Source organism: Melospiza georgiana, chromosome 11, assembly GCF_028018845.1.
Source record: "Melospiza georgiana isolate bMelGeo1 chromosome 11, bMelGeo1.pri, whole genome shotgun sequence".
NCBI lineage: Eukaryota > Metazoa > Chordata > Aves > Passeriformes > Passerellidae > Melospiza > Melospiza georgiana.
The window spans coordinates 8,828,291-8,854,740 of NC_080440.1; the positions used below are offsets into that span (position 1 = coordinate 8,828,291).

At 35.5% G+C, this 26,450-nt stretch overlaps 1 protein-coding gene across 1 annotated transcript in view; it reads left to right on the forward strand.

Annotated features, from left to right (window-relative positions):
* The window catches only part of CFAP20DC (CFAP20 domain containing), a 64,949-nt gene that overhangs the window by 20,566 nt on the left and 17,933 nt on the right, over window positions 1-26,450 (forward strand). Inside the window, 8 exon segments of the mRNA XM_058032035.1 lie at window positions 1,428-1,554; window positions 5,205-5,341; window positions 6,504-6,678; window positions 7,206-7,352; window positions 12,473-12,804; window positions 14,570-14,983; window positions 19,925-20,131; window positions 26,286-26,347. Of these exon segments, the coding sequence (XP_057888018.1) occupies window positions 1,428-1,554; window positions 5,205-5,341; window positions 6,504-6,678; window positions 7,206-7,352; window positions 12,473-12,804; window positions 14,570-14,983; window positions 19,925-20,131; window positions 26,286-26,347 (1,601 nt within the window).

Here is a 26,450-nt window from a genome sequence, read left to right on the forward strand (position 1 = left end):
GGAATATCCCTGGGGTCAGCTGGGGTCAGCTGTCCTAGCTGTGTCCCCTCAGCTTCTTGTGCCCCCTGCCATCTGCTCCCTGACAGGGCAGCTTGGGGAGCTGGACACCAACTCACACTCCAGCTGAACAACACCTCACCCATCAGCTCTGCTCACATGCCAGATCCAACACACAGCCCTCCACTATCACAAACCAGGACAAGGGTCGAGCCCTTTGCTTCAAACTCCTTGGTGTGGTGGAAGAATTGATTTCAAGGTGCAATGAGTTTGTTACTCTTTTCAAGTAGCAAATATACACTATGTTTTGAATTTTTAAAATGACAGTAAATGCAAAGGGGACAACCACATATACGGAGAAATTATTTCTGTATGAGATCATTGAGATAGAAGAGGAAATACTTCATCTTTTCTGCCTCATGACACTGAAGCACACAAGCTTAAACTATACCTAGTTTCTTGTTTCCATAGTGATGCAGAACTTATGTATGAGTTTTATCACTAAGTATTGCCCAACAGTGATAAATAATGTACTGGCTTGGCAAAAAAAAAAAAAAAAAAAATTGAAAAAATATGTCCCGCACTGAAATACAGCATGGGACATTTGATTTTTTTTATTTGAATTGCAATACTTGATCCCTTATTCATGTTTGGGTTTCAGGTTGTGTTTTCCTCTTATTTTCCTTGGAAAATAGGCTAATTCATTTGCTTATTATATTCAAGTCTTCTAAAATTTGCAATTAATTTGTGTTGTAACATCAGGAATGGTTTTGACGTGGATTCCTTTCTTTGCAGAGAGCAGCTTTCATAAACTCAGTCTATATTGGTTATCAAAGGGAAAGCAGAGATAATCAGCTCACATTCTGCCATGCCTGGTGTCACAAGAATACATAGGTTGACAGCTTTTTAGTTTATCTGAAAGCATAATGGAGTCCAAAGTTTGGAATTAAAGCTTGTTAAATTCTTTATTTGCATATATGGGACTTTGCTCCTTCAGTCCCACAGATATGAATACCATATTTAGGTGTTCATTTTATCTGAAAATCACTGTATCAGTGTTACAATTAAAGCTGAGTTGTAAAAAAAATTATCAAAATATATTTTATTATTGTTTTGTTTGCTCTCTTGACAAATCAAAGAAATTGATTCTCTATGGCTACTCCAGCCATTAGTGTTTATTTCTATAACTGTATTCAAATTTTTTGGCCTAAAAGTATACACAATATAATTTTAAAATTTGCAATAAAAAGTGACCAATTGCAGAAATTTTTTCAAATTACCATAATCTAGTTAGTTTTTATAGCCATATGAACTAAAGTATATGTAATCTACCAAATAATGCAAGTCCTATTGAATTCCATAGTGTCATGAAGTAAAGCCCATGTTTTCTGATTCCAGGTACATCCATTGTTACACCTGGGCCATACGAGGTCTCAGATGATATTCCTCCAACCTGCCAGCTCAATTCTGATGTCCCACAAGTTACACAACTGCTGAATTTAAAGGAAATTCACAAGCCAAAAACAAAATTCTGGGAAAAGGCAGTGCAAGAAACAGGTATTCTGTTGTATTAGAATACTGTGAGTACAATCCAAACAGTGTGTGTGCAAACAATTGATTGGTTTGTAAATGTCCATGTTTAGAGTTCCAATGTCTTAAAAGGAAACATGACAACTCCTGCACACCTGTAGTGCCTCAAGCACACAGACACATGTGTGTTCTATAGTTTGAGATCTGTGTGGAGCCTGAACAGTTATAATTCAAGCATGAGATTGATAATAATATTTGAGATGTCATATGAATGTACATTGAAACATTTTGCAGTGAAGTTGTTACACTTCTTTTTAAAGTATGTTCACATCAATGAAACTTTGCTGGCAATATGAGTATGCAGTGTCCTCAGCTTATACTCTGAAAAGGGAAATCTTGTCTTATTGGTGTCTTGTCTTATTTGAATGTTTCTTTAAGCTACAAAATAATTAACCATATAATTTAGACTTTAGCAGCATTGCACTGAAGAGATTTATTAAAGAAGCTGGGCAGTGGTGTGCTACAATACAAGCTATTGACTTGGATAAAAGCTAAGAGAAAGCAAAGAAAGGATTAAATTTAAAATTATTGTTACAGCTGAAGGCTAACAGTAGGAGACCTAAAAAGCTTTTGTTCTACTCTCTGTATTGTTTATCATAGTTATGAATAATCTCAACAGAGAAGCAAATAACAGGGGAGCAAAATTTTGTTATTATACAGATACTGGTTTAATAAAGAGTGGGACTTCAGAAAGTTTTAAGTTTGTTAGATTGGAAATCCCATATTTACTTTTTCCTGAAAAACAAAGCAGGTAACATGCAGGAAATATCACAGTTTTCAAAGCAAGGTTTATTGGTTTTATGTCTTGTGGCCACTGTGTTGAAAAATTGTGGTCTAGGGACCACTGTATGGGGTAAATGTGGAACATGACATCACATAAAATCTAGCTTTGCTAAATGCAGAGGATTCTACAGTGGGGAGGAATGATAGATACAGTTAAGCTTTAAAGGATCAAAATTAAATTAATCAAGGCTGGCAGGTTATCATCACCAGAGATACAGCTCAGTAGAACTTTCAGATTTTAATATGTTTTAAAAAACTAAGTAGCAGGAAATTCAAATTCATAGGAAATGAAAAAGGTATCAAACCTTTAAATCATTTTTGCATTATTGTCTGAAATACTTTATACATTATCAGCTAAACCATCTCAGAAAATATCTTACAGACCAAGAAGTGGTTCAGGGAGAAACAGCATGAATGATAATCTCTCACATAAGATATGCTGAAAACATTAAAAATCTACATAAGGGCATTTAAAAAGTAACCAGTGATACAAAGGATGTTCAATAAAAGCTGTTTTTCTTATCTCATAGCACAAAAACAAGACATCATTTGATGTGATGTTGCAGTTGAAAATTAAAAACTCATAAAAGAAAATGCCATGTTACACAGAATATGATTAAAATATGGAATCTACTGCTAAAAGAGGCTGGTAAAGAAATTGGTATGATTTCAAAATCAGTTGCCAATTTATATAGGTAACAGTAATGTTGTATTTAGCAGCAGTAAAAATGTGAAGAGAAAATTCAATTTTGTACTTCTGTTTTTCCGACCTTACACTAAGAACTGTGTTGAAGGCAGATGATTTCAAGTCCATACTGAATTATATTGTGCTATTTCTGAAGTGTTGGGTTTGGCCTTTGGAACTGAATGTTACAGAGATTATTGGCCTGTTCTAGACCAGCATTTCCTGTGTTTTTATGTTTAAGTTGGCATGTCTGCTTGAGTAAGATCTGTAAGCCAAGAATCAGTAGAAACGAAATTGTAGATACAAATGCCAAGATGTGAAATTGCTTAAATAGACTTGGGTCAGACAATTGAGAGCTTTTTAGTAAAGCTGCTGTTTTGCTTTAAAACTGTGTATTGCTTCCTACCTGCAGTAAAGTCAACAGCAGAATTTCACCAAGGCAAATATATTTCCTGTCCTTATTGTCTTGATTCAAAGTACTGATTATCTCTTTAAAGCAATTTTGTAAACAGATTGATCATCATTATAAAACAGCAGTATAGAGAAACATAGATTATTTATGTTCATTATCGGAAATCTGGAGTTGTAAAATTATTCATAAGTGGTGGTGGTCTTCAATCCCACCTTATAAACATAGCATGTGTCCTTGAAGACATGTTTTTTAAATTTCAGAAGTTGGCCTGCTTGAAATTGGAAGTTTTGGTATGCTTAGGTAAATTTTAATTGGAAAATCTTCCTTTAATCCACTAAACATTTTGTTTATTTGATAATCAAAAGCCCAAATTATTTTTAGTATCATCCACTTTTAATTACACATATTATTTCATTATGTCATCAACACACTGTTATGTGAAGATGTAGGTAATTAATTGCAGTCAATTAATGTGGTCATTAAGAGAGATTTTAATGCAAATCAGCTTTTCTAATTAGAGCTAACAATATCCCAAGGTAGCCAGTAAAAAAGAAATTGATGTTAAACCAAGACAGGTCATCTGATCCTGTGAAATGGCAGCTGTTAACAGTAACCAAATGTCACATCAGGAAAAGAGTCAGGTAATGGCAGCAAGGAGCTTCTTCTGTGCTTATTAGTACAGTAAATGATGATATTGGTGGCTAATGTATGATCTGTTTTTCATTTCCTTGATGACACTGTAAATAAAGCTGATCTTGAAATAAGGTTATGAAAAATGCTCAGGGGAATCAGCAGAATATTTTGTTTCTACTTTATTGCTTTATGAAGGTGTCAAATCTCTAAAGTGAGATAGCAATTTAATACAAGTTGTAGCAAGAAAATATCTTTGGACATTGTAAATATTAAATATAAATTAATTTGAAGATACCGTTTTTATCTGCTCTGGAAAGGAGAATTCACTGACAATATTGGAGAATTATAAAAGGAAAATAGATAGTACGTGCAGCTCTACAACCCTGATAGTAAAATTAATGTGTAGCCATTTTACTGTCCTTCCTTTTTAAATTTTTTGGAGAACATTCACCTGCATTACATGTTTACTTTTTGTCTTGAAGATTGGTTGGCAATTTCCATGCTTTAAAAGACTTATAAAAATAAATCTACAGTTTAAGCAGTAAAAAAAAAATAAATAGTAATAAATATTTTAGCAGCAATAGAGTGCATTTGCAATATTAGGGCTCAGCCCTGGTAATAGAGTAGATTCAGTAATTTCAAAAAGCAGGGTACATGTAAATAGTTCTCTGAGCTGTGACTGATACCTTGACAGTCTTGCCTTCATTTTTTGTTTTATTATTTATTTATTCTGTTATTTATTAATTAGAGTTCTTTTTTCTTCCTGTCAGAAGTTAGGTTTTCATTGAAGTTCTAAAGAAATCCTGCAAACCTTTTTTTTTTTGTTTATAAATAACCCACTTTTAAATAAATCTTTAAAGCAAGAAGATTAGAATTATGTCTCTATAATAGACCAAAAGTTTCTTGCTGATATGTTGACACACTTTTATACAATGTGCATTTGCTATTCCTATATTTCTAGGGAGTGCACTTTAAAGGCTCATAACTCTTAAATATGTTTAGTATTCATAATTTTTTTTCTTTTAGTTGATTCTTTTAAAAAAGCTACTTTTTATTGTTTGTAAGTACTGTAATTTTTTTAAACTCTTATTTTTCTTAACTTAGGCATTCTGGCTAATAGAGGCCAAGGCAACACATGCAATGGTAAAACTCAGGATGTATCACATATTGCATTTGGGTCAAAGATCCTTGGGCCACCTCCATCTTCAAACAAAAGAACCAATGCAAAGGTACCTGGAAAGGTAAGAAGGGCTAAATTCCAACAACACCATGGCCCTTTTGCAAAGGAAGATATTGATAAGCAGAGGAGTTAAACTAAAGGCTTATTCCAGAGGCTGCCTCCAGAGAACTGGGATAGGTCTCAGTGCCAGAGATCCTGCAACATCCAGAGGGGGGCAAGGGAAATGCACGGGTGGCTCCAGCACAGGGCATGGGTTTATGAGCCCACAGGAGAGGAGGCCAAGGGGAAATCTGGTTGCTGTTTTCAGTGAATGTGGGGCTGTAGAGATGCCAGACCTCTTCTAAGAAGTGCCTGAAAGGCCAAGGACAGCAGGCTCTAATTGCAGGGAGCCCCTGACTAAATACAACAAAGTGGTTCACTACTGCAACTGAGCCACAAGAGAGTGGAGGATTTCAAAACTTAAATGAAACAGGCTGATTCAGCATCAGACATAAAGATGCCTCTCTCTACAGAAATTGGTCTTACCATTCTTTTCTGAATTTTTTTCCTAGACTACTAACATCTCTCTCTCTCTCTCTCTCTCTCTCTCTCTCTCTCTCTCTCTCTCTCTCTCTCTCTCTGTGTGTGTGTAAATATTTTTCCTTACGATGAGAGCCATAATGCAAAGAAATTATATTTCAAGATTCTCTGATAGCCAGCCTTACAGTAGCTCCTGTGATGCTGTCAATTACAATGCCAGGGGAAACACCTGATCCCAGGCTGCCAGCAACAAATATGCAGGTTTTTGGAATCTGATCAGGACTACAGTTTTCAGTTTAACACCGAGAATAAGGGATCCAGCCAACTCTTGTGTAGGAAGTCACTTGAAAGTCAGGTTGTAAAATGATATTCCTTTCTTCAAAGAAGAAAATACTCCTGAGGTCTAGAATAACTATAAGTTTTAGTCTTTTTGTTCTGATAGTGAATTCTAATTTTTTCCCTTTTCTTTGCGTTGTTCCATTCACTCAGTGGAAAAAAAATCTCTGCTTGCTACTTGACTGTAAAGATTGAAGATACCACACTGAATAGAGCCTACCATGAGGTTTTGTGAAAAGATACTGTTTAAAAAAGATTTGGAAATATATATTTGGAAAAAAAGTGTAATTCATAATCTGTGTTTTACCTTTGAGTATTTTGAAAGCTGTTATATTTTTGTCTTTCATCAAGAAATAATGTCTTTCAAGGTAACAAAGACCTTGGGTAGCAAAACATCATGCCAACTTCAAAATTCAGGAACACCAACTGAAACCATACCAGAAAATGAGAGGTTGGAGTCACCACTGTGGCCATGCAGTGATACTTTAGATCAAGGAGGCAAAAGAGGTACTCTCCAAACACCTGCAAATGAATATCAAAATGGTAAGAGCATAAAGCAAAGAATATGTAGGCTTTTCAAACTGCCAAATTTTTGCATGATTGTGCCTTTGAATTAGGACTTAATTCTTTGTTTTTCTAATCCTTTATCTACTTAATTAATTACTGAAGACATATTCATTAAATCATGATTTATTCTCCTGTATGAGGGTGAATAAATGCTCATTCTCTCTGCAGCTATTTGTGTTGTGAGTGATTGAGCCAGGGATCATCACCTGCTGGCAGTACCCACAATTTATACACATGCTCCTCTTTCCTCATGCTGTGAAAATAACTGAGCTGCTGCCATGGTTCTTGATTGTTTTGCAGAGTTTTGCAAGCCTGGTTTTTATAATTACTATGGTTTGCCCTTCTTCCATACCTTGTGTTAAATTTTTCCTTCCTTGTGGCTGCCCTGTTCCTGCTGCCCTGCAAGATTCCCATGCTGTTTAGATGTTTGCATCCCAGTACAATGCCCCATATGCACACAATATGAGTCTTCACAGGCATTTCATTTCTGCATTGCATTTCAGACCCTGAAATTCCGACTCTGACAACACCTGTAAGTGGAGAAGCAGATTTTCAGCTCACGTCTCCACAAGTACCATCACCAGACAAGGACAGTCATATAAGATTATCTCCAAAAAATGCAGCCAAAGCCACATGGGAGATAACCAATGGTATGGTACTCATTTTATGTTATTTTACATTTCAGTTCTATGTGGTCTGAAGGAATATTGTAAATTTCAAAGGACCCAAAAGCAGTTCATATAAAAAATAAACATCTGTGTTGTGGGGGATTATGGAAATCAAGCACCCTGCAACAGAATTGCTTTAGAGCATTGATAAAGATTTGCAGGATTAAGCAGAGTACCAGAGCACTGAATGAATATCAAAAGAAAAATTCCATGCTCTCATGATTAAAGGAAAAGAACTAAAAATAATTTATTCTTTAAATCCCTAATAAATTTAACACTGAAGATTCCAAATATGAAATGTACAAGAAATTTTACTTGTCCTAGATAAGAGTTTAGAATATTAACTACAGTACCTATGTAATATCACAAGGGGAGGGGAGAAAGGAGGAGGGAAGAGTGGATTTGTTTATAGAGTTCAATGCTGATTCATTTCTTGTTATTCACAGAAAGACACCTCAGCTTACATTTTGAGTTTTTTCCCTTTCTCTGAGTTTTTTCCCTCTCTGCCAAAAAATGTGGATTTTTTTTTTTTTTGTCATACATTGTCCATCTACTTCCTTTGCATGAGTCTGGGAATTGCATTCTTGGGGCAAAAGTATCCCTTGTCTCTATAAAAAGTAGTATTACTTTTTATTAGAAGGCATAGTCACCAATTTGAAAAGTGTTTGGACAATTCAAATGTGCTCAAAACTGACCAATGAGATTTTCCTTCATATTGTGAGTGATTTACTTTGTGTTTATTCTTTGGGGATATTTAGAAATTATTATATACTCTGGCAGTTTCAGTAATTCATAATTGCTATTATGGGTTCCATAATTTGACTGAAAGAGATCCAAGATATTCAGGCAAACAGAAAAGTCTTCTGGAGAATTTTTTCATTCCTTCCTATTTATGTGAATTTTGAGAAATCTGGGGCAGGAATCACTATCGTTACTTTGTTTTTATCTAGAACACCAAAACCTCTATCTAGTGACAGAATTAAAAAAAAAATAATCAAAACTTGTTATTTAATGAAAATATAGATAATATTAAAAGACAACTTTAGGGCAGTAGGCTGGCCTGTCTGAATGTCCTCTCATAAATTCAGAGGCAGAGAACTGAGGAAGAAAGATGTGTGTAAAGTCTGTTCTTTTGCTGTTTGAATGTCAAAGAATGAAAACTGTTTCTTTATAATCTTAGTTGTGTGTACAGATAGATAAATGCATTATGTGTGTTTGTAAGTTACAGTTCTACAAATTTTTTCCCTGTATTTTCATTGCTTGTCACTGTTGTCACTCAGTCTGCAGATTTCTGTCTTTTTCAGTATATGAAGTTATCTCATTTTACATAGATGACTTAATGATTTCTTTATCAATTAGTATTGGATTTATTTTTTCTGAAGAACTTCCTATAAGGAACTTCTTCATCAGCAAAGTCCCCTTCTAGGCTTTGTTCTGGACATCTTCCAAAGTGGGATAAACTTGACCTGAGAGAAGAAATAAAATGAATAAACACTGTTTATGCCAATCTTATTTACTCAATGCTGAAGCCTTCATTATAATGTTAGGCTGTGATTAGGAGCTTTAGCATAAGTCTGAGTGTGTAGAAGAGCTAATTAGATGTTAAGGTGATCATTCTTGCATTTATGTTTTTTGCTGCAATGTTGTGATTACGTAGTAGTTTGCATATTTTACTCAGCATGTACTCCAAATTATTCATTACAATTGACATGGAAATTATGAGTTAAAAAGAAATTCTAGTATAGTTTTTGTTGGAGAGATAATGGAATTTTGTTTAGTCCAAAACTCCTGGTATCTTTCACTTGTGGACTATTGAAAGAGTGCTACACTGACTGCAGGTTACAGAAGTTCCTGAACTCTGTAAGCAGCATAAAATGTCATCTTCAAATCATATGGACTTTTTTGCCTGCCCTCTGGATATTTCATTAAGAATAATTACTGTGCTGCATGAATGAATGTTTGGGTTTGACTTATTCCTAACTCAAGGATATTTCTTCAGCTCTAGAAATGAATGTAGTTCTTTACAGGGTGGCTTAGACTAAAAAAGCAGAATATTCAGTTTGATATTATATAGATAGTAATCGTTTTAAAGCAGTTCTTTATATTTCTGAATTTCTTTTTGCTCTGGGCAAGACATTATAATGGTGACTAAAGTGTAAGAAATTTTTGGATGCCTGAGGCAGAGCGAGGATTAGTAGTCAGGAGTTTGAGTCTCTAATTGCCTCATGTTCTCTAAACACTTGATAAAAACTGTTGCTCTAGGATTTCTTTTCCATGTTTTGATACTTCATTCAAAACTGACTTAAAATCTTAAAAAGCAAGTGATTCGTCACATTGTTTCATTCAGAATTCATTACACAATTTTTTCTGTAATGCCTTCTACAAATTAAACAGCAACAACTGCATTGGAAGTTATTCTAGAATCAGAACAGAACAGGTGAGATTGGGGGAAATGGGTTGTTGCTAAGTCAGTAGACAAAAATATTAAGCTACTCCTCTCTATGCTTTCCCAGTTGTATGTGCATAAGAATTAGTGAATTCTCCTGGAGTGGGTTGTACACTAAGTGTATAACCATACCCTAGAGGGCTCTTCACAGTGGTCTGAGCTATTAGTGCATATTTGTAAACCACAAAGGCAGCATGAGACATGTCAAATCTAATTTTATCATGGGGAAAAGACCTTCTGAATACTGAAGGAGTTTATGTTATGTATTTTGATGTTAGTCTCAGCACCGACAGGGAAACCTAATAAAATGTGTCTAAATTAAAGTGGAAGGGTTGGTGCCAGACTGGAAAGAAGACTGAAAAGTGCTGAGATAAGAAAAAATATAAAAAGTTTCTTAGCTAGGTAACTTTTGAAGATTTTTTTGGTTTTTTGTTTGTTTGTTTGTTTTGATAAATGCAGCAAGTAAAAATTTTAATATTTTTGCCTTAGGAAAAAGGGTAAACATCATTTTAGACTTAGCAACCAAAATAGCTGGGAAAAAGATTCTTCACATCCTGAAAAGTTGTCTAGTTGAAGTTTGGGGATAAATAATATTTTTATGTCATTTCTGTATAGCAATTTCTGAAGCTGTGAACAAGGCATCTCTCCAGGTCCTAAAACTTTAAAAACAATCTCGGTCTTGATGGGCCAGATTCCTACAGAATAAATAATTGAATAATCGAAAATACTGATGTAGTGTGACAGAGTTTTTCAGTCATGTTAGGTCACAGAATCAGTTGGGGAAAAAACAGTTCCTGAGTCTTTGTCCTTGAACATCCAAAGACTGTGTTCAGCCTCACTTGAAAAACTCATGAAAATATCCCTCTTCTCATTTCATTTTTATAGGGGAAATGGTAGCTTAATAAAGGTAGCTTATATAGATATAAAGTATACCGAAAGCATAAAATTGTGAAATGTTCATGACTGTGTTTTCTCTTATGATTTCAGTTGTTTTATTTGTGTACCACCCTTCACATGTAATTCCAATTGCCTATAAAAATGCTTTATCAGAGGGATGTGACACAATCTTGAATGATAGTAGACTGGAGAATTCTGCTCCAACACTCTCCTTTGAAAAAGCTGTAGTTATAGATACAGAAATAAAAATCATTTGGTTTACTCATTGAAGGGTGTTTCCCAGAAGTTTTGAGTAGACTCACTCATTTCTTGATGCTCTTTGAAAAACTAGTCCAAAATATTTGTAACATAAATGGAATCACTTGCATGTTCAGCTTTCAAGGCTTATAATAATTAAAAGCAGAATATTCTGCATTGTTTTAAACCAGAATGATTTTCTAATAGAATAAGAGTTTACTTGAAAAACCTTGGGAGTTCTGACTAAAGATGGTCTTCATGAGGAGATTGAAAAATGGCATTTTCTGGAACAAGAAGGTGCAAGCCATGATCATATAAGATACATCAAGTCCCAACCTTCCACTAGTTCCTGGATATTAACTGGAGTTTGGTAGCTTTACTGTCTGTCTTCAGTAAAAATCACAGCAACCCAGTAAGAAGACAGCTGTTTCTCCTGGCATCTCAGTCTTCTTTCTTTTACCTTCATTTATGGTGATTCAGACTTCCTCCCACCCTCTCACTCCTCCCCAGCTGCTGAATGTGCCTGAAGTGGTAATTCTAACAAAACTAAAAGTAGAATATTACAGTAAAGCACAAAATACCCCTCTAAACTTACTGTCTTCTGTGGTGGCAAGCATTTTATTATTGCAATGATGCTTTATTATTACATTTTTAGTATTTTTTCATTGAGTTTTTTTAATATGGTTGATGGTAACTTTGTTTTATGGAGCTGGAAAGTTTCAATATCTAGTGAATAATCCACACCACACTACCTTTAATGAAGATAAGGGAGTATTGCATACTTGAGCAATTCTCCTTTTCTTAGATGCTATTTGAGATTGGTTGTAATCAATCAAATTGACATTTTTTTCTATACCATCATTCCAAACAGTAAAATATAAGTTAACAATAAGAACATAAAAATGGTCTTTTCATGTGTATCTGGTGCACTCAATCTTTAAATCCATTTCTGTAGTTTATTGTTTGTTTTAAAATTGTTAGATTAGTTGTGGCTGTATTCAGGGAAACCTGGTGAAACAGATATCTTTATACATTTTTCATGTCACACTTTTTTATCAGAACAGTAGTTTGAAATTGAGATTTAAACCATAAGTTCTGAATGTAAAAGTGTGGAATTTCAGCAGTAAAGAAGGAGCAGATTGTAATATTATGAACTTTCCACCAATGTGTTGTTATTTTTTAAATGTCAGATACAAAAAATGCCTTTAGAAAAATATCAATGGCCATATTAAATAAAATCATGTTCTCCTAGAATAAAATTCAGTTATGGGTTTCAAATCTTGATGGCTAAAAAAAAAAAGCCTGTGTACTTTTTGAGCTCTGTTTAGAAATTTTATTAGCTTTGCACTTTGAAAGCAACCTGTTCTTTTTCATTGCACCCTCATCACTCTTGTTCTTCTTTAATAGGCAAAATATTTCTGTATTAGAAAAACTTAGTTTGCTGTTCAACTTTCTGAGAAAATGAGAGTGATCAGAGTAGCTGACAATTCACATATTTTGGCATTGAAATTGTGTGTTTCAGATACATGGGTGTTTCCAGAGAGGTTCACTGAGAGCATTCAGTTGGATAGCAAGGAGCAATTTGAAGCTACTGCAAGTTCAGCCTGCTGTGATTTACCCTCAGCCCAGAATGCCTCTGTTGAGCCTCCCAACAAGGAAACAGCTGATCACCAAAGGAGTAAGAAAGAGGTTTTCACATTTTCATCCAAACCTCGATCAGCTCCTTATGGAACATCTCCCAACATATCCCCAGAAAGTTCCATTTCCCCACTGGAGTTGGAGCCCGACAGTAACGGAGAACAGGAGCAAACCAAAACTGAAGATAGCTTTGAAGGAGCTGACAGCAGTGAGGAGGTAGGCCACTTTGTGCATGTGACTCTTGATAAAGCACTCCTCATCCTCAAACTCCTAGAATGAGAGTCTGCTTTCAAGGCAGACAGAGAGGATAAATCATCTTTTCCCCATACACCAACGGGTAGATTTGTCTCTGTCAGGTTGCTGTGTCTAACCAGGAGTCGGTGCAGGTGTACCCTGTGTAACAAGTTGACAAAAGAAACCTAACTCTGTCAGCCCCTATGCTAACAGAGAGATGCCAGAACTGTGCATTATTACAAAAAAAAAAAAAAAAAAAAAAAAAAAAAAAAAAAAAAAAAAAAAAAAACCACTTGCATCATAGATTTAGATTTGAGTGAGATCCAAGTCCTTTCTGGTTGTTCAAGACTTGAGTAAATAAGACTTCATTGCGTTTTTTAAAACTGCAAATGATGGAGACTGGTTTTGCTTATTGACATTGTTGAAAAGGACTTACAAAATTCCAGCTTTTGAATGTCACTTGATTATTGGTACTTCTGCTGCATATTCTGTCTGAGCATCACCAGCTTTAATTCCTTTGCAATGTGGAAATCTTCCAGCAATGAAATTAATGAAAGAAAACAATCTTTTAGTATACCTATCTAGTATAATTTGATACTATGAATAAATTTGCTGAATTGTCAATGTATGCAATAATTTCATTATGTCATTACAGTGACTGCTAAAGTTCCTCCTTTTATGAACATTCTAGTATGTTTCACTTCTAACTATAAAATCTGTTTCTTAGCATTTGAATCTGCAGCTCACAGCAGAGAAATAAAATGTAACTGACTTGCATAATAGCAAGATGCGCTGAATTTAACTGTTTTACAAAATAACTGAGGGAATCAAACTATAAATTTCCAAAATGTGTACCATTAATAAAACTGAGGGATTATCTTCTCAAACATACATTTCATGCTGTGTAATCCTGGACTCACTGAAGTCAGTAACAATCTTGGATCACTTTCATGTGCAGCAGGATTGCACCTCAGCTGTGAGAGGCACTGCAGGTGATACTGCCTGACATCCTCTGTGGGAACATATGGCAGATCATGAGATGAGGATGAGGCTGCTCTCATTCTTTCCTTCTTGGGAATAAGAACACTGAGGCTAACACTAGATGCACTCCTGCATTATTTTTATTTTCATCTGTTCAGTCCTGCTGATTGCTGTTGAGATGGGGTATGAGTGAACATCATACACTTGATTCATGGGATATTTTGCAGGGACTTTGTTAGAAGCGTGGATATAAGATTAATAAACTAACCTCTAAAATTCCTAAATTGTATTGAAATGGTAATGAATATGATATCCAGTACAATATGATTACCAGGGCAGAGCAAAGTGATCTCAGCAGGAGTTACTGCTTCTACATTTAAGTTGAAGATGCAGTGTGAAAATATGAAATATTAATAATTCAATGGAAAGACACCATCATGGACACATTGCTTAGTTTTGGTTTACAACTGTAATAAAAAAATAATTGAAATTATGAATGTCAGGTGAGACACAGGTCTTGGATGTTACCAGCATTCAAAATCTGACCTGACATTTTTAAAAGTGTAAGCAGCTTCAGATGTAAGAAGATGTTTATGGTATAGTCAGTGTATTTACCAGGAGAAGCAGCTGTTTTTCAGAATCCTTGTAAATTTAGAAACAGGAGGCAGAGATTAAAGAGAGATTTTGAAGTGTTAAGGTTATGTAAAACTGAACTGTGTAATGATGAGAGCAAACCAACCACTCTTGCTTTGTTTCCTAAATTTAGGATGACAACAGTGAACTCATCCAGAGTGCTGAGAACATTGAGAACAGCCACAGCAGAGAAGGAACACCTGATTCAGCAGTTTTTAAAGAGATCCCATTAAATAAGATGTCACAGGGAAATGAATACTGGAAGAATAAGGAACACAGCAAATATAACTTCGAAGAGGCCGTCTTATCAAAACCACAGAGTTCCACCATGACAAAAACAGAATCTATTAGCTTTCATAGAAGTTTAAAGCCTATCCTTTCTCTTTCTCCAATTCAAAGTAAATCCAAATCCTTTAGAGTAATTAGAAATGTATCTGAAGAAACTGAAAGATATGAAGGAGTTTCAGATCAATTCGAAAGATCTGTCAGTAAAACATCTCTCAAGAAGGTTTCAAACGGAAATTCATGTCTGACAGCACAGACTTTTGTAAGTGATTTTTACTTTGAAATTGAATTACTAGATTGTGTAGAGAAGCTATATTAGATATACCCATTTGCATGAAGTGATTAATAGTACATCTTTCATTCTGATATATTCTGGCTTCATCATAACTGCATTTACTGTGCTCAGTCTGTTGAAAGTTGATTTTGTAGGGGTTTGTGGAACACAAAATCATACTCCAAATAGAACAGAAATCAAAAAGGTTTGTAGATAAAAAGATGTGTCACTGAGCAACTCACATTTTGGAAATAAATTAGTTAGAAAATAGTTTGGGGCTGAAAGGTTACAGAGGAAAATTGGCAGATTTTAAATTGCTGTGTTAACGAATGACCACAGCAGGAGTGTTAATTTGGGTACTTCATGGTCTCTCTGTGTCAGCCCTGAGCAATGATGAATTATGTGCCTGAGAGCCAGCAGCCAGGCAGCTTCTGTCCAGCAGTCAGCCCTGGATGGCTGGGAGAATAACAGGGCAAGGACAGGGAAAGCACCCAGGGTACCTCAGCAGCAGGGCCCTGCAGGCTTCCTTCCAGCAAGCCTTAGCTTTGCCATTTCTTCAGGACAGGTGGTGAATAACTGGTGGTGGAGGTTTTTTCACAGACATTTGTGTGTTTGCTTTTTGCATCTATATGGCCTTTGCCTTGTGACAGTGAATTTCAAAATTTAACTGCTATTTGTGAGGAAAAAAAACATATGGATCTTCACTTTTTTAATGCATTGTCTCATTCCTGGTGCTTTCTTATTCTTCTCTTTGCTATAAAAAAGCAATGATTTTTTTTTTTTTTTACCTAATATTCTTTCCTCTGCCACTTCCTGACTCATGGCTGTGTATCAGATTCCCTTGCAGGTGTCTCTTTTACAGGTCAGGGAGTTCTATGGTACTTAGTCCCAGGATTGCTGTTTTGTGATTTTTTTTGGATAATTTTGCCCAGGGATGTTGAATTGAACTCATGATCATTATTGTAAGCATGATCATTATTGTAAGCATGGGGTTTGTTTTCTAATATCTTGGATATATCTTGAATTTCTTATCATATCATTGGTTCCCAGGTATTGCACACTTCTGGGGACCAAAACAATAGACTCCTATCTTTTGCAGGGGCTCTCAGCTTTTCTGTGTGTCCTTGATGGGGAAATGCTCATCCTGCCCTGGCACAGATTCATTTTTGTGCAATGAGTCTCTTTTATTGTTGGTGCAGGGTTTAGGTATCAGTGCTGTGAGGTTGTGTTTCAGACTGGGGATTCTGGAAATCTCTTCCTGCATCCTGCAAGTAGTTTGTTGGACTGGTGAAGGCCCTGCACTTTTCCTGACAAAAACAGAACATCCTTTTCCATGAAGGTTGTGGAGACTGGTTTCCTTTGGGAAAGAAGGAGATTAGGGGGAAGCAAGGGGAATGAAACACAGCAGTGCAAGCGAAAATCAGAAGCAGTGCTGGGACTTTATTATCATGAGAAGTATCGGTGGCTGGTGATTTAAAAGACTATGAAAAGCAAAAAAAATTAAAAAGCAAAGAAAATCCTTTTAATAGCAGCATATGTTCGATGTATTTATGATCTGGAAAAGACATTAGAATTGCCACTAGTGATGTGGAAAATGTGGAAGAAAGCAATGCATGGGTTCATTTCTATTTGGAAAGAAGATAATGTTTCTGTAATTTTCAGTGATAGGAAAAGCCCCAGTTGATACCAATAATCTGATTCTCTTTTTCTTAGAGATGGTAATATGCAGTGAATGTGTATGATAAAATTTGTTTGTATTTTTCATTCCTTTACCCTCCTATTGTAGTTTATAGAAATTTAATCCTTCTTTTTTCCACTAGCTACTTATATCTTTGCAATTAAATGTATTCCTTGTTTCCTGATACTTTCAAGTTTTAGAAAATTGTTCCAATTGCAGTTCAATTATGTTTATTACTTATCATAACTGTAACCTATTTGTCCATAATAAATGAAATTACACATGTATTACTTTCCTTAAAGATATTATCTGTGTTTAATGCAGTTATCAACTTTGTCCTGTAGAACACGGCTAAATGTAGCCTCTCTGGGTGGATTGCAGTAGTTGATTACTAATTTAAACAATAAGATTATTACCATACTGCAGTTGTAGCTGTAAATGCATTGCACATGTGATTTGTTCCTTGTATTTTTTTTCAAGAACAAATTCTATTATTAATGTATAGAAATTCATTAGCTACAGATTTTGTTTTATTGCTACAAAACATGAGATTAAAGTATCTGGCAGATCTAGGTCTTACACTTGATCAGGTCTTAAAATTTTAGGGAAGCCCTTCCTTGGAGTTCTTTGACATTTCTTTGTGTGCTCATACAAGGGGCCAGTAAAGGGAAAAAAGTGCTTAACCAAGTCTTCTGCAATTGATTTGCCTGCTGCTTAATATGCTTTAAGGACCTGGTTTCTTGCAATGTTTTATTCATGTTTTAATAGAGTTCTCTATTATTAAGTTCAAATATTTTTAATTAAGAAAGAAGTATAGCCCTCTGGGAAATATTGCAAGCATGTAGATAGCTGGTAATTAAAGTTTTCCACACGTACAACTACATTCAAACAATTCTGAATAAATCATTTGAACCTAGAAGAATGCAAATGTCATTATATATGAAAAAATCCTTTAAACAACAGGTTTCAGCAATCTAGCAAAAGTTTTAAGTGCTTAATAAAAATATTTTATTGTAAGGGAAGGATATTCAAATAGACAAGATAAGCTTTTAATTACTAAATGAAATATTAATTTTAGACAAATTTAGGAGTATTGCAAAATTACTTCTTACATCAAAATATTCTCCTAAATTACAAAGCTAACTTAATTTCAAATTCAGATTTCAAATTCTCTTTTTGAAAACCAACAAAGATATTATAAAATTTTCAAAGAGGCTTTTTGGTAGCAGTCATCTAAACCTGAAGAACAAATATTCCAAACTATTTCTCCTTCATTAGTTTATTTTAGGGGATGTTTAACACAGAAAATGGTCATAGCATCTCTTTTCCTTCCTGAGTGTGATATTTTCAGAGTGAGACCATTAGAGGAAAAGAAAACAGAATGACAATTTGAAATAATCTGGGGAGGGGAACAGCAGATGTTTAGAATGACGCTGTAATAATTCCACAAATCTATGCATCTTTCTTTATAGATGTAAAGGAAAAGACAAGCAAGTCAGGGCAATTTTTTGTGCTTTTATTAAAAAGAGAATGAGTAAAAAGTTCTTTCAATAGTTAGTGCTTTTATTCTGCAGAGCACCAGTTCATTCTGTCAGTTTAATGACTGCATACCAATTATATGAAAGAAGAAAGATAAGCCAAGCTTCTCTTATAATAATCAAATAACTGCAGAAGGTTTAAATATAGGAAAATTAACAGGAAATCAGCCTGTTCAATAAGATCAATAAAAGTGACAGCAGCTGCAGGTCTGGTAGAATATTGATACATTTGAGCAAAGCAGGCTCCCCAAGCACAACAAAGAGCTTTGGGTGAGGTGAACAAATGACTAATAGTCCCTGAGCTAGTAACAGGCATTCAGAAAGGGTCACATTATTTTAGGATTAAAAATGGTAGCAGTCATCACAATATTCAGGAACAAAGCTTGGACCTCATTAGCTAGCTTTGTAAAAAAGGAATGGTAAATGTGCAAACTGCTTCTGTCATCTTATGCTTTGTATCTTCTGTCATCTTCTTGTACTTTGTATCTTATATACATAGGAAGAAAGCAAAGGAGGTAAAATTTCACTATGAATTCTGGTGTAAGGTGACTTCTATACCCCTGAAGATACACTAAAACATTACACTCCACATTTCATAGCAAGAAAAATTGTCAGTGTTCATGTACTTGTACTGCTGACTCACGTGAGTTCTTGAGGTCTTCGTTTACCCAGTGCCTTCTCACAGCAAAAGAGACTGAGAGATCTTCCTTTCTGCCATGAATGTGGTACATTCCTGGTCTAAAAGCTCCATTCTCTAGAATCAAAGCTCTGTCCCTCTTTGGGATGGTGTTATATAGGGTCTCACAGCCCACTGGCCAATACTCCAGTGATCCATTCAAGTCCTGCTCACTGCCTGGATTCACTTTTCAAGCAGAAATGCTTTGTACTTACATTTAGAACCAAAACTAAATGTCTCAAGTATTAGACTTGTTCCTTTGTGAAGGAGCAAACTATGTGGACCCTTTAAAAAGGGGAAAGCTTTGCTTAAAGGAGATGTTCTTTAAACAAAGATAGTGCCAGCAGCAGGTTGGGTGACTTTAAACTGTCTTGTCTTAAGGTTTTGAGCAAGGCTTAAGTATCAACTGCAAAATGGTCAGTATGTGTTTGCAGCTTTTGGCCTGTGCATGAAGTTAGGTGTAACAATTAGGGTTATATTAACAATTCCACCAGTGGATTTGAAGTGAAAGGACGTTGAAGTTTACTTGAAAATTCATTCACTAGCAAACTGCCAGAATAACCTTTGAAATCTAGTGTTGACATGGTTTTCCAGAGAAGTTTTATGCTGTGCTTGACCAACAACTAAATGTTATATTGATGTTGTTGATGATACTGTGATAACTGTGGGATTGGCTTTAATTCAAGATCTGCATTTAACAGCTGATGGATTTTTGAACTTCTTAACGCCTGTTTTTATCTTCCTTTTTTAATTGCAGTGGAACAGCAGCTTCACCAAACACTCTGGATCAAAACTGCAGTTCATTACAGTGCTTGTGGTGTTCTTCCTTCCTGGAATTGTTTGTAAATATGCTTGATCTTCATAGATTAACAGAAATCTGTTAACTAATTTTTTTCTAGTAAACATTTTGTTTCTCTTTCAGTATTGAAGCTTTTTAGGATTCTCTGAGAGATTCTCCAAGGTCTCTCTGGGTTTCATTCATCTATTCTGTTCGGTGATCCTGTCTAGATTGTTGACTTTTCCATTTTATTTCGCAGGAGTATGACAGGAAAAAGTACCAGTCAAATAGACTGAGTTCATCTGAACTACAGATGCTGGCCAGCACGAAGAGACAACAAAATGAAGAATTATGGGATGCTGGGATTTCCCATGGGCTGGGTGCCACACTGATCGATTGCTGCAATGTCACCCTAAGTATGAGCAGTGATGATGCTACAGCAACCTGGAACTCTGGTTTCTCACCAGTAAGTCTAAACTCCCAGTATTTTCTCAGGGGTCTTGAATGCTAAATTTTCTTTGAGTAGAGCTGAAATTTAAGGTATCATTACGAAGGGCTCTTAGAACTTATCAAGGAAAACATGTAACCAAGACACATGCACTTTCATCATGTTCTCTAGTGCCACCATGGAAAAAGAGCAAATCTGTTATATATATATCCTTCCTAGAATTCTGAATAATCATGTAGGCTGTACAGTTCATCACAATAGTGGCTGACAACCTGCAGGTGTGTGATATAGTACTTAAAAATAGTTTCAAAATGAATGAAACCCAGATATACCAGTCAGCAGCTGCATTACAGTGTGAGTAATGGAAAATAATTGCTTCTTAAAATGATAAAGTCTCATTACTGAAAAGCTAAATGTTTAAAGAACTGAAGCAGGAGAAAGCAGCAAAAAGCTGCAGTAGTTCTGAGCACTTAGTATGTGATCATTATGTGTTTTACACCTCAGATCATTATTTGTCCTGGTACAAAGTGGTACAGAATCAGACACAGCTGCACTATGTGACAGTGCTGCTATAAGAAGCAGAGTATTTGTTGCATTTCACCAAAAAGTACTGAATGTGTGAAAGCACAGAATAACATTTCTGGAACTATATAAAGGTACTAGCAGGAGCTGCTGTGAAACTAGATAACCTCATACTCCATATATATATCAGCAATATAGCTGTTATTTTATGACAGTAGAGGCAATAATAAACAATGAATGTGGCTTAAGTAAAGCACATAGCACAGCTCTGAGGCAAATCCAATGTTAGGAAACTAAACACAGCTGTGTTGCCCCAATATACACTATTGCAGAGTAAATGCTTTAAAATGTTAGGTGCAAATTACCTTCAAGGGTCTACAGGGTCCAAATAGAGGCCTGGAGCAGCAACTTTCCACAGTGAATATCAACACAGTGCTGGAACTTTGAAGTACCCTGTTAAATGAAGGTTTCAAATGAGAAGAAATGTGTTGATAAGTGGGTAACTGTACAAATAAAAACTTGATTTACAGAGGAATATTTTGCTGGACATCAGAGATACATTAGTTGGTATTAACTATTTGATATACATCTCCATTAGGCATTTTGTTAATTTAATATTTCCAATGTGTTTTCTCCCTGCTCATTAAATAGGCTCAAACGTGGTACAAATCTGCAAGACCAGACAAATGGAACTCAATTAAATATAGAGAATAGCAGTCTCATTATTTTTTAGTAGTTTAATTATAAGGAAATTGATAAGAATATTTAGACACGTCAGGTTTGGTTATTACAAATTACATGACTAAAACAAAATGAACTTTTAAAGTAAAATGTACTGCTGCAGTATTCAGTGAAGAACAATGTGATTGCAAAGAGTATTCTTTGATCTTACTGCCTTGATCAACTTCTGTAGCTTCAATCTAAAATAGTGTTTAGATATATTAGGTTAGTAATATAAATTGCAATTTAATATAGTTGTAGTTTTTCATAACAGCCCTTTATTGCTATCTTTCTCTACATAATTCAAGCATAAAAAACAAGATTTTGTCTTTGAGAGAGTTCTTCACATTTCACTCAGCTGACTGAAGAGTTTGATGTGCCTTACACATTCAGCCTTGTCAGGTTTCTCCTCTGCATTTTGCAAGGTGGACATTGAGGGTTCAAGATACAATGGCAAGAACCTCATTTCCAAGGAGGCATAACTTAGGGAAGAAACCTGAACTTTCTCAGATAAAGATTAACCACTTAGTCCCTCTCAAAAATAATGAAAGTCAGCTTTTGAGGTCTTCCATACCCATTTACCTCAGCCTTTGTGGAGAGCAGCACTGGACCAGCACTGGATCAGTACAGTGTCAGTCAATCCCCAGAATCTCCTGCTGCACTTCATATTTTCCTTGCTGAGATATCAGCCAGAGGACCAGCTATTCATGTATATGATGGAAGTTTTTTGAGTATGTACTTGGTGTTTAACACTACTCAATGTAATTCTGTTCCAACATTTGGAAAAATGCAGAGCATCTATGTGAGGGTGATAATTCACTTTGTAGACCTTTGGTATCTAAGAAGGCTTTAACAAGATTTGTTAATGGAGATGATTATTTCATCACCCCACATTCTTTTAACACAGAAGCTTTTAAAAGAGTAGTTGGGGGAATTGTTGGTATGCTGCTGTTAAATGTCAGTATATTTTGATATTACTACAACATTTCAGAAGGCTTGGGAGTAGCAGTGCTGTGCCAGTATTCAAATGGTTAGCTGAAAGTCTTTAGTCATGCATTCTCTTTCTGTGAGACCTAAAATAATGGAGTTATAGAATACTTTCATTTGGAAGGGACCTTTAAAGGTCATCTAATCTATCCCTCCTACCACTGGGCAAGGACACCTTCCACTAAAACCCAGTTGCTCAGGTCCCCATCCAACCAGGCCTTCAACATTTGTAGGGATGGGCAGTCACAGCTTCCCTGAGCAATCTGTTCCAATGCCTCATCACCCTCATTGTAAAAAACTTCTTCCGAGCATCTGGTCTAAATCTACACTCTTTCAGTTTAAAACTGTTGCCCTTTGTCCTACCACAACAGGCCCTACTAAAAACTCTGTCCCATCTTTCTTGTGAAGCCTCCTTTAGGTTCTGAGTGGCTGCAGTAAAACCTTCCCAGAGCCTTATCCATGCTGAAACCCCAATTCTCTCAGCCTCTCTCCACAGGAGACATCTTCCAGTCCTCTGGTAATTTTTGCAGCCCTGCTCTGAGCTCACTCCAGCAGGTCCAAGTCTTTCCTGTGCTGAGGAGCCCAGGTGGGGTCTCACAGGGACACAACTCCCTCCCTGAACCTGCTCCAAGGCTTCCTTTGGATGCAGCCCGGGAGACAATTGGCATTCTGGTCTGACAGGTCATGTCTGGCTCTTCAACCCCCAATACTCCCAAATCCTTCTCCACAGAGCTGCTCTCAATCCCTTCATCCCCCAGTACCAGTAAACTCATCATTTTCTCAGGTTCCAGTTTTATAAAGTGTTTCTTTTATATATATATTTATTCCTTATACATATTTCTTATGTAAAAAATATATGTGTAGAATAAAAGCAGATTTGTTTTATGTCTCTGATCTTTAGTACCACTATCATTTAAGAGAATTTTCAAATGCTCAATCCTTCCAAAATCAGATGTACACAACTGCAGAAAACTTTTGAGATAGATAGATAGATAGATAGATAGATAGATAGATAGATAGATAGATAGAGATAGATATAGTTCTGTAGCCATCTTCCAGTTGCATAGGTAAATGATTTTAGCAGTGCAGTATACAAAAAAGAAATAGAAATAATCCTTATATTGGAATTTGAGAAATTAAGTACAGCTTGAAATTCTTGTCATGATTAAACTTTCATGCTTACATGTGTTTCCAGGTTGTATCTTTCTAAATCTTTAAATCAGTAGTATCAATTGCTTTCTCTTATGTTTTTCAAAGATAAATAAGGAGTATTTTCTTAAAAATTTTTCTTCATTTTATACATTTGTGTCCTTTAGGTGGAATCTATGGCAACAGCACCACCAGAAGGCAGTTTTTTGTGTATCTTTAATTTTGAAATACCTTTGATGTTTTGCAAGGCAGGGCAGGGTATAATCATGTTAGATAGTGAATTTATGTATCAAAGTAATATACCACATTCTAAGTGAGTTTAATTTTTTTCATCACTTAACCATTTTTAGCCTGATTTCCAGAGTCATTGAAAAGTGTCTTGTTACTGATTTTAATGAATCTGAGAAACCCTTGTCAATGTAAAGGCACAGAGATCAATCATATTATTGAGCTGCAGTTAGAACAGATGTCCTTAACAACTACATAACAGATATACTGAAATTGTGGATTTATATTCTATGACAATCTACCAAGAACTGAATATATGCTGTCAGGAGAAAATGTTGAAATGTAAGTGGTTTAGCTGCTGCTGTAAACTATGACAGCCAAAAAGGAATAAAATCACTTTGAATATTATACATTAGCTAGTATAGCCTCAGTTATAAATATGAAAAACTTCTGCTTTAAAATGGGTTTACTTTGAAGGAGAATTGTAAACCCTTCTAAAATGTGTGTGGGGCACAGTTTCAATTCAAAAATATGTGTTTGTAGAACTAAATATTTTTAAATATTTTATTTGACCATGTCTTACCTGAATGTTTTCTTAAATCTTAAGGCCTACAAAAATCCATGCTTGATTTGCAACACTATGAAAGACACAGTTCTGTATATTGCAGAATGTCATGTGAAGTTTATATTCACACATATATAAATTATCCAAGAAAATTTGCAAAGCTTAGAAAACATTTCTGTTTAAATGCCTTGCTTTATTCTATAGATCTTGTAAGACTTCCTTGCTTTTTCAGAGAATTGGCCCGTTCAGCTTCTTGGATTGTTGTTTCCACACTTCAGACACCAATTAAGACACAATCCAAACATTTTGGAGAAAGATCTATAGGAGAATTCAAGATATCTTACTACATATGGTCCCTGTTTCTCATCAGAAATTCAAAGGAGAAAGATGATTCTCCTAATTGCTCACTGATATATCCTGGAAGCTTGTAGTGATATAATAGTGATATAATGTTGCATTAGCAGAATCCAGATTATGCTCACCACTAAAACCTGTCTTTCAAGTTAGGAGTACTCACAGAGAAGAAAGATTACTTGTTCAACAAGCGACTTCCTAAATATAAATTCAGTCACATGTCTTGATCTGAAAAAATATTTGAAATAGCACTTCCAGGTTCATACCTAATTTGTGGAAGGTCTTTTGGCCTCCTTTGTGAGTTTTCAGAAAAGAAAGCCACTTAACACAGAAATGGTCTGGCAGAAGTGAAGCTGACAGACAAGAGGAGTGTTATTCAAACCCAGAATTATGCCAACTGTGAGCTCAGTTTGACAACCCCTGGAGGGATCTGTTCACGTCAAGTCAAATTGCAGAACTGAGGAAGAGCATTCTTTACTATGAAATAAGACTAAAAATTATTTAGACAGATATTCTGGTTCATAGACTCACTAATTCACTCTCTGTCTTGTCTTCATCTTCCACTAGCTATCATCTGGGAATTGCACTATCCACCACCAGGCAGTGAGTCATATTTGGTAGTAATTAGGATGTCATTCATCCTGAACATATATTTTACAAAATGCCTTTTCCTTTCCATTTTCTGAAACCAGTAGGACATACTCAGTTTTATACTAATTTTTGTTTTAAAAAATAATTTAATAACACTTTTTTTAAATTGTAGCATTTAATGTACTAAATTGAGCAAGTATTGTCAATGTATGCTTACATTTTCACTTTTTTTGCATTTCCTTCAATGATTTGTTTAGAACTGCTTTCGATGTGTGTGATAATGGCAGGGAGAGTCTCTTCTGGTAAAACCACACATATTCTGGGAGAAAATGTATTGGTGGATTTTAGAATTCTTGAATTTTTACATCAGTTTATGAATATTGATTTTTCTTGCCAATAACTCTGTTTAATGCCACAAACCAAATGTAGTTTGAAACTTTTGGAGCATGTACTTACAATGGGCAGGTAAGATTTGACTGGGAAATGATCATGTCTTGTATGAATATTCATACAGTCCCCTGTTAGCTATTCATTAACAGTTTAATTCAGGCTTCAAAGCTGCAGTGCCATGGAGAATCATATGTGCTTCACTAATCTTCATTTGGGGCTGCTAAAATTACTGTTACTGCTTATGACCTGGTCTGCCAGCCCTCTTACCTCTCCCTTGGTGTTTTCTACCCTTAAAAGTGGTTCATTCTGCACAGATCCTAACAAGATTTTCTTCCTCATGCTTTGTACACATGTTCCATCCAAACTCTTCTGTCATACCAGACTTTACCACCCTCCATCTCTGAAGTCTCCTGGCTATCCCAACACTCTCACAGGCAGCAGAGAAATAACTGTGTGATCACCTCTTTAATTCATATGTATTTCCACCAAGACAAAAATCATCTTCAAAGTTGTACTTATATACAGTTATGACCAGAATATCCATTTTTAATTTCACAGATAAGAAAAGAGACTGTAAAAATTCTAATATCAGAAGCTGCAAATGTATATGCTCATACCAGATCTCTGACATACTTCTAAACAATCCATTCTTTTTGTTTTCCACAGCCTGTCAGTCAGCAGCATCACTATCAGAAAGAAATGAGCCCACTTTCCCATTCCAGCCCACGGTAAGATTCCATTTATAGCCCAGGCAGTAAGGATTCAGTTAGAGTGTTCTGAATATTAAATGTGACACTCTTTGATTTAATCTTCAATCTCTTTTCAATTGCA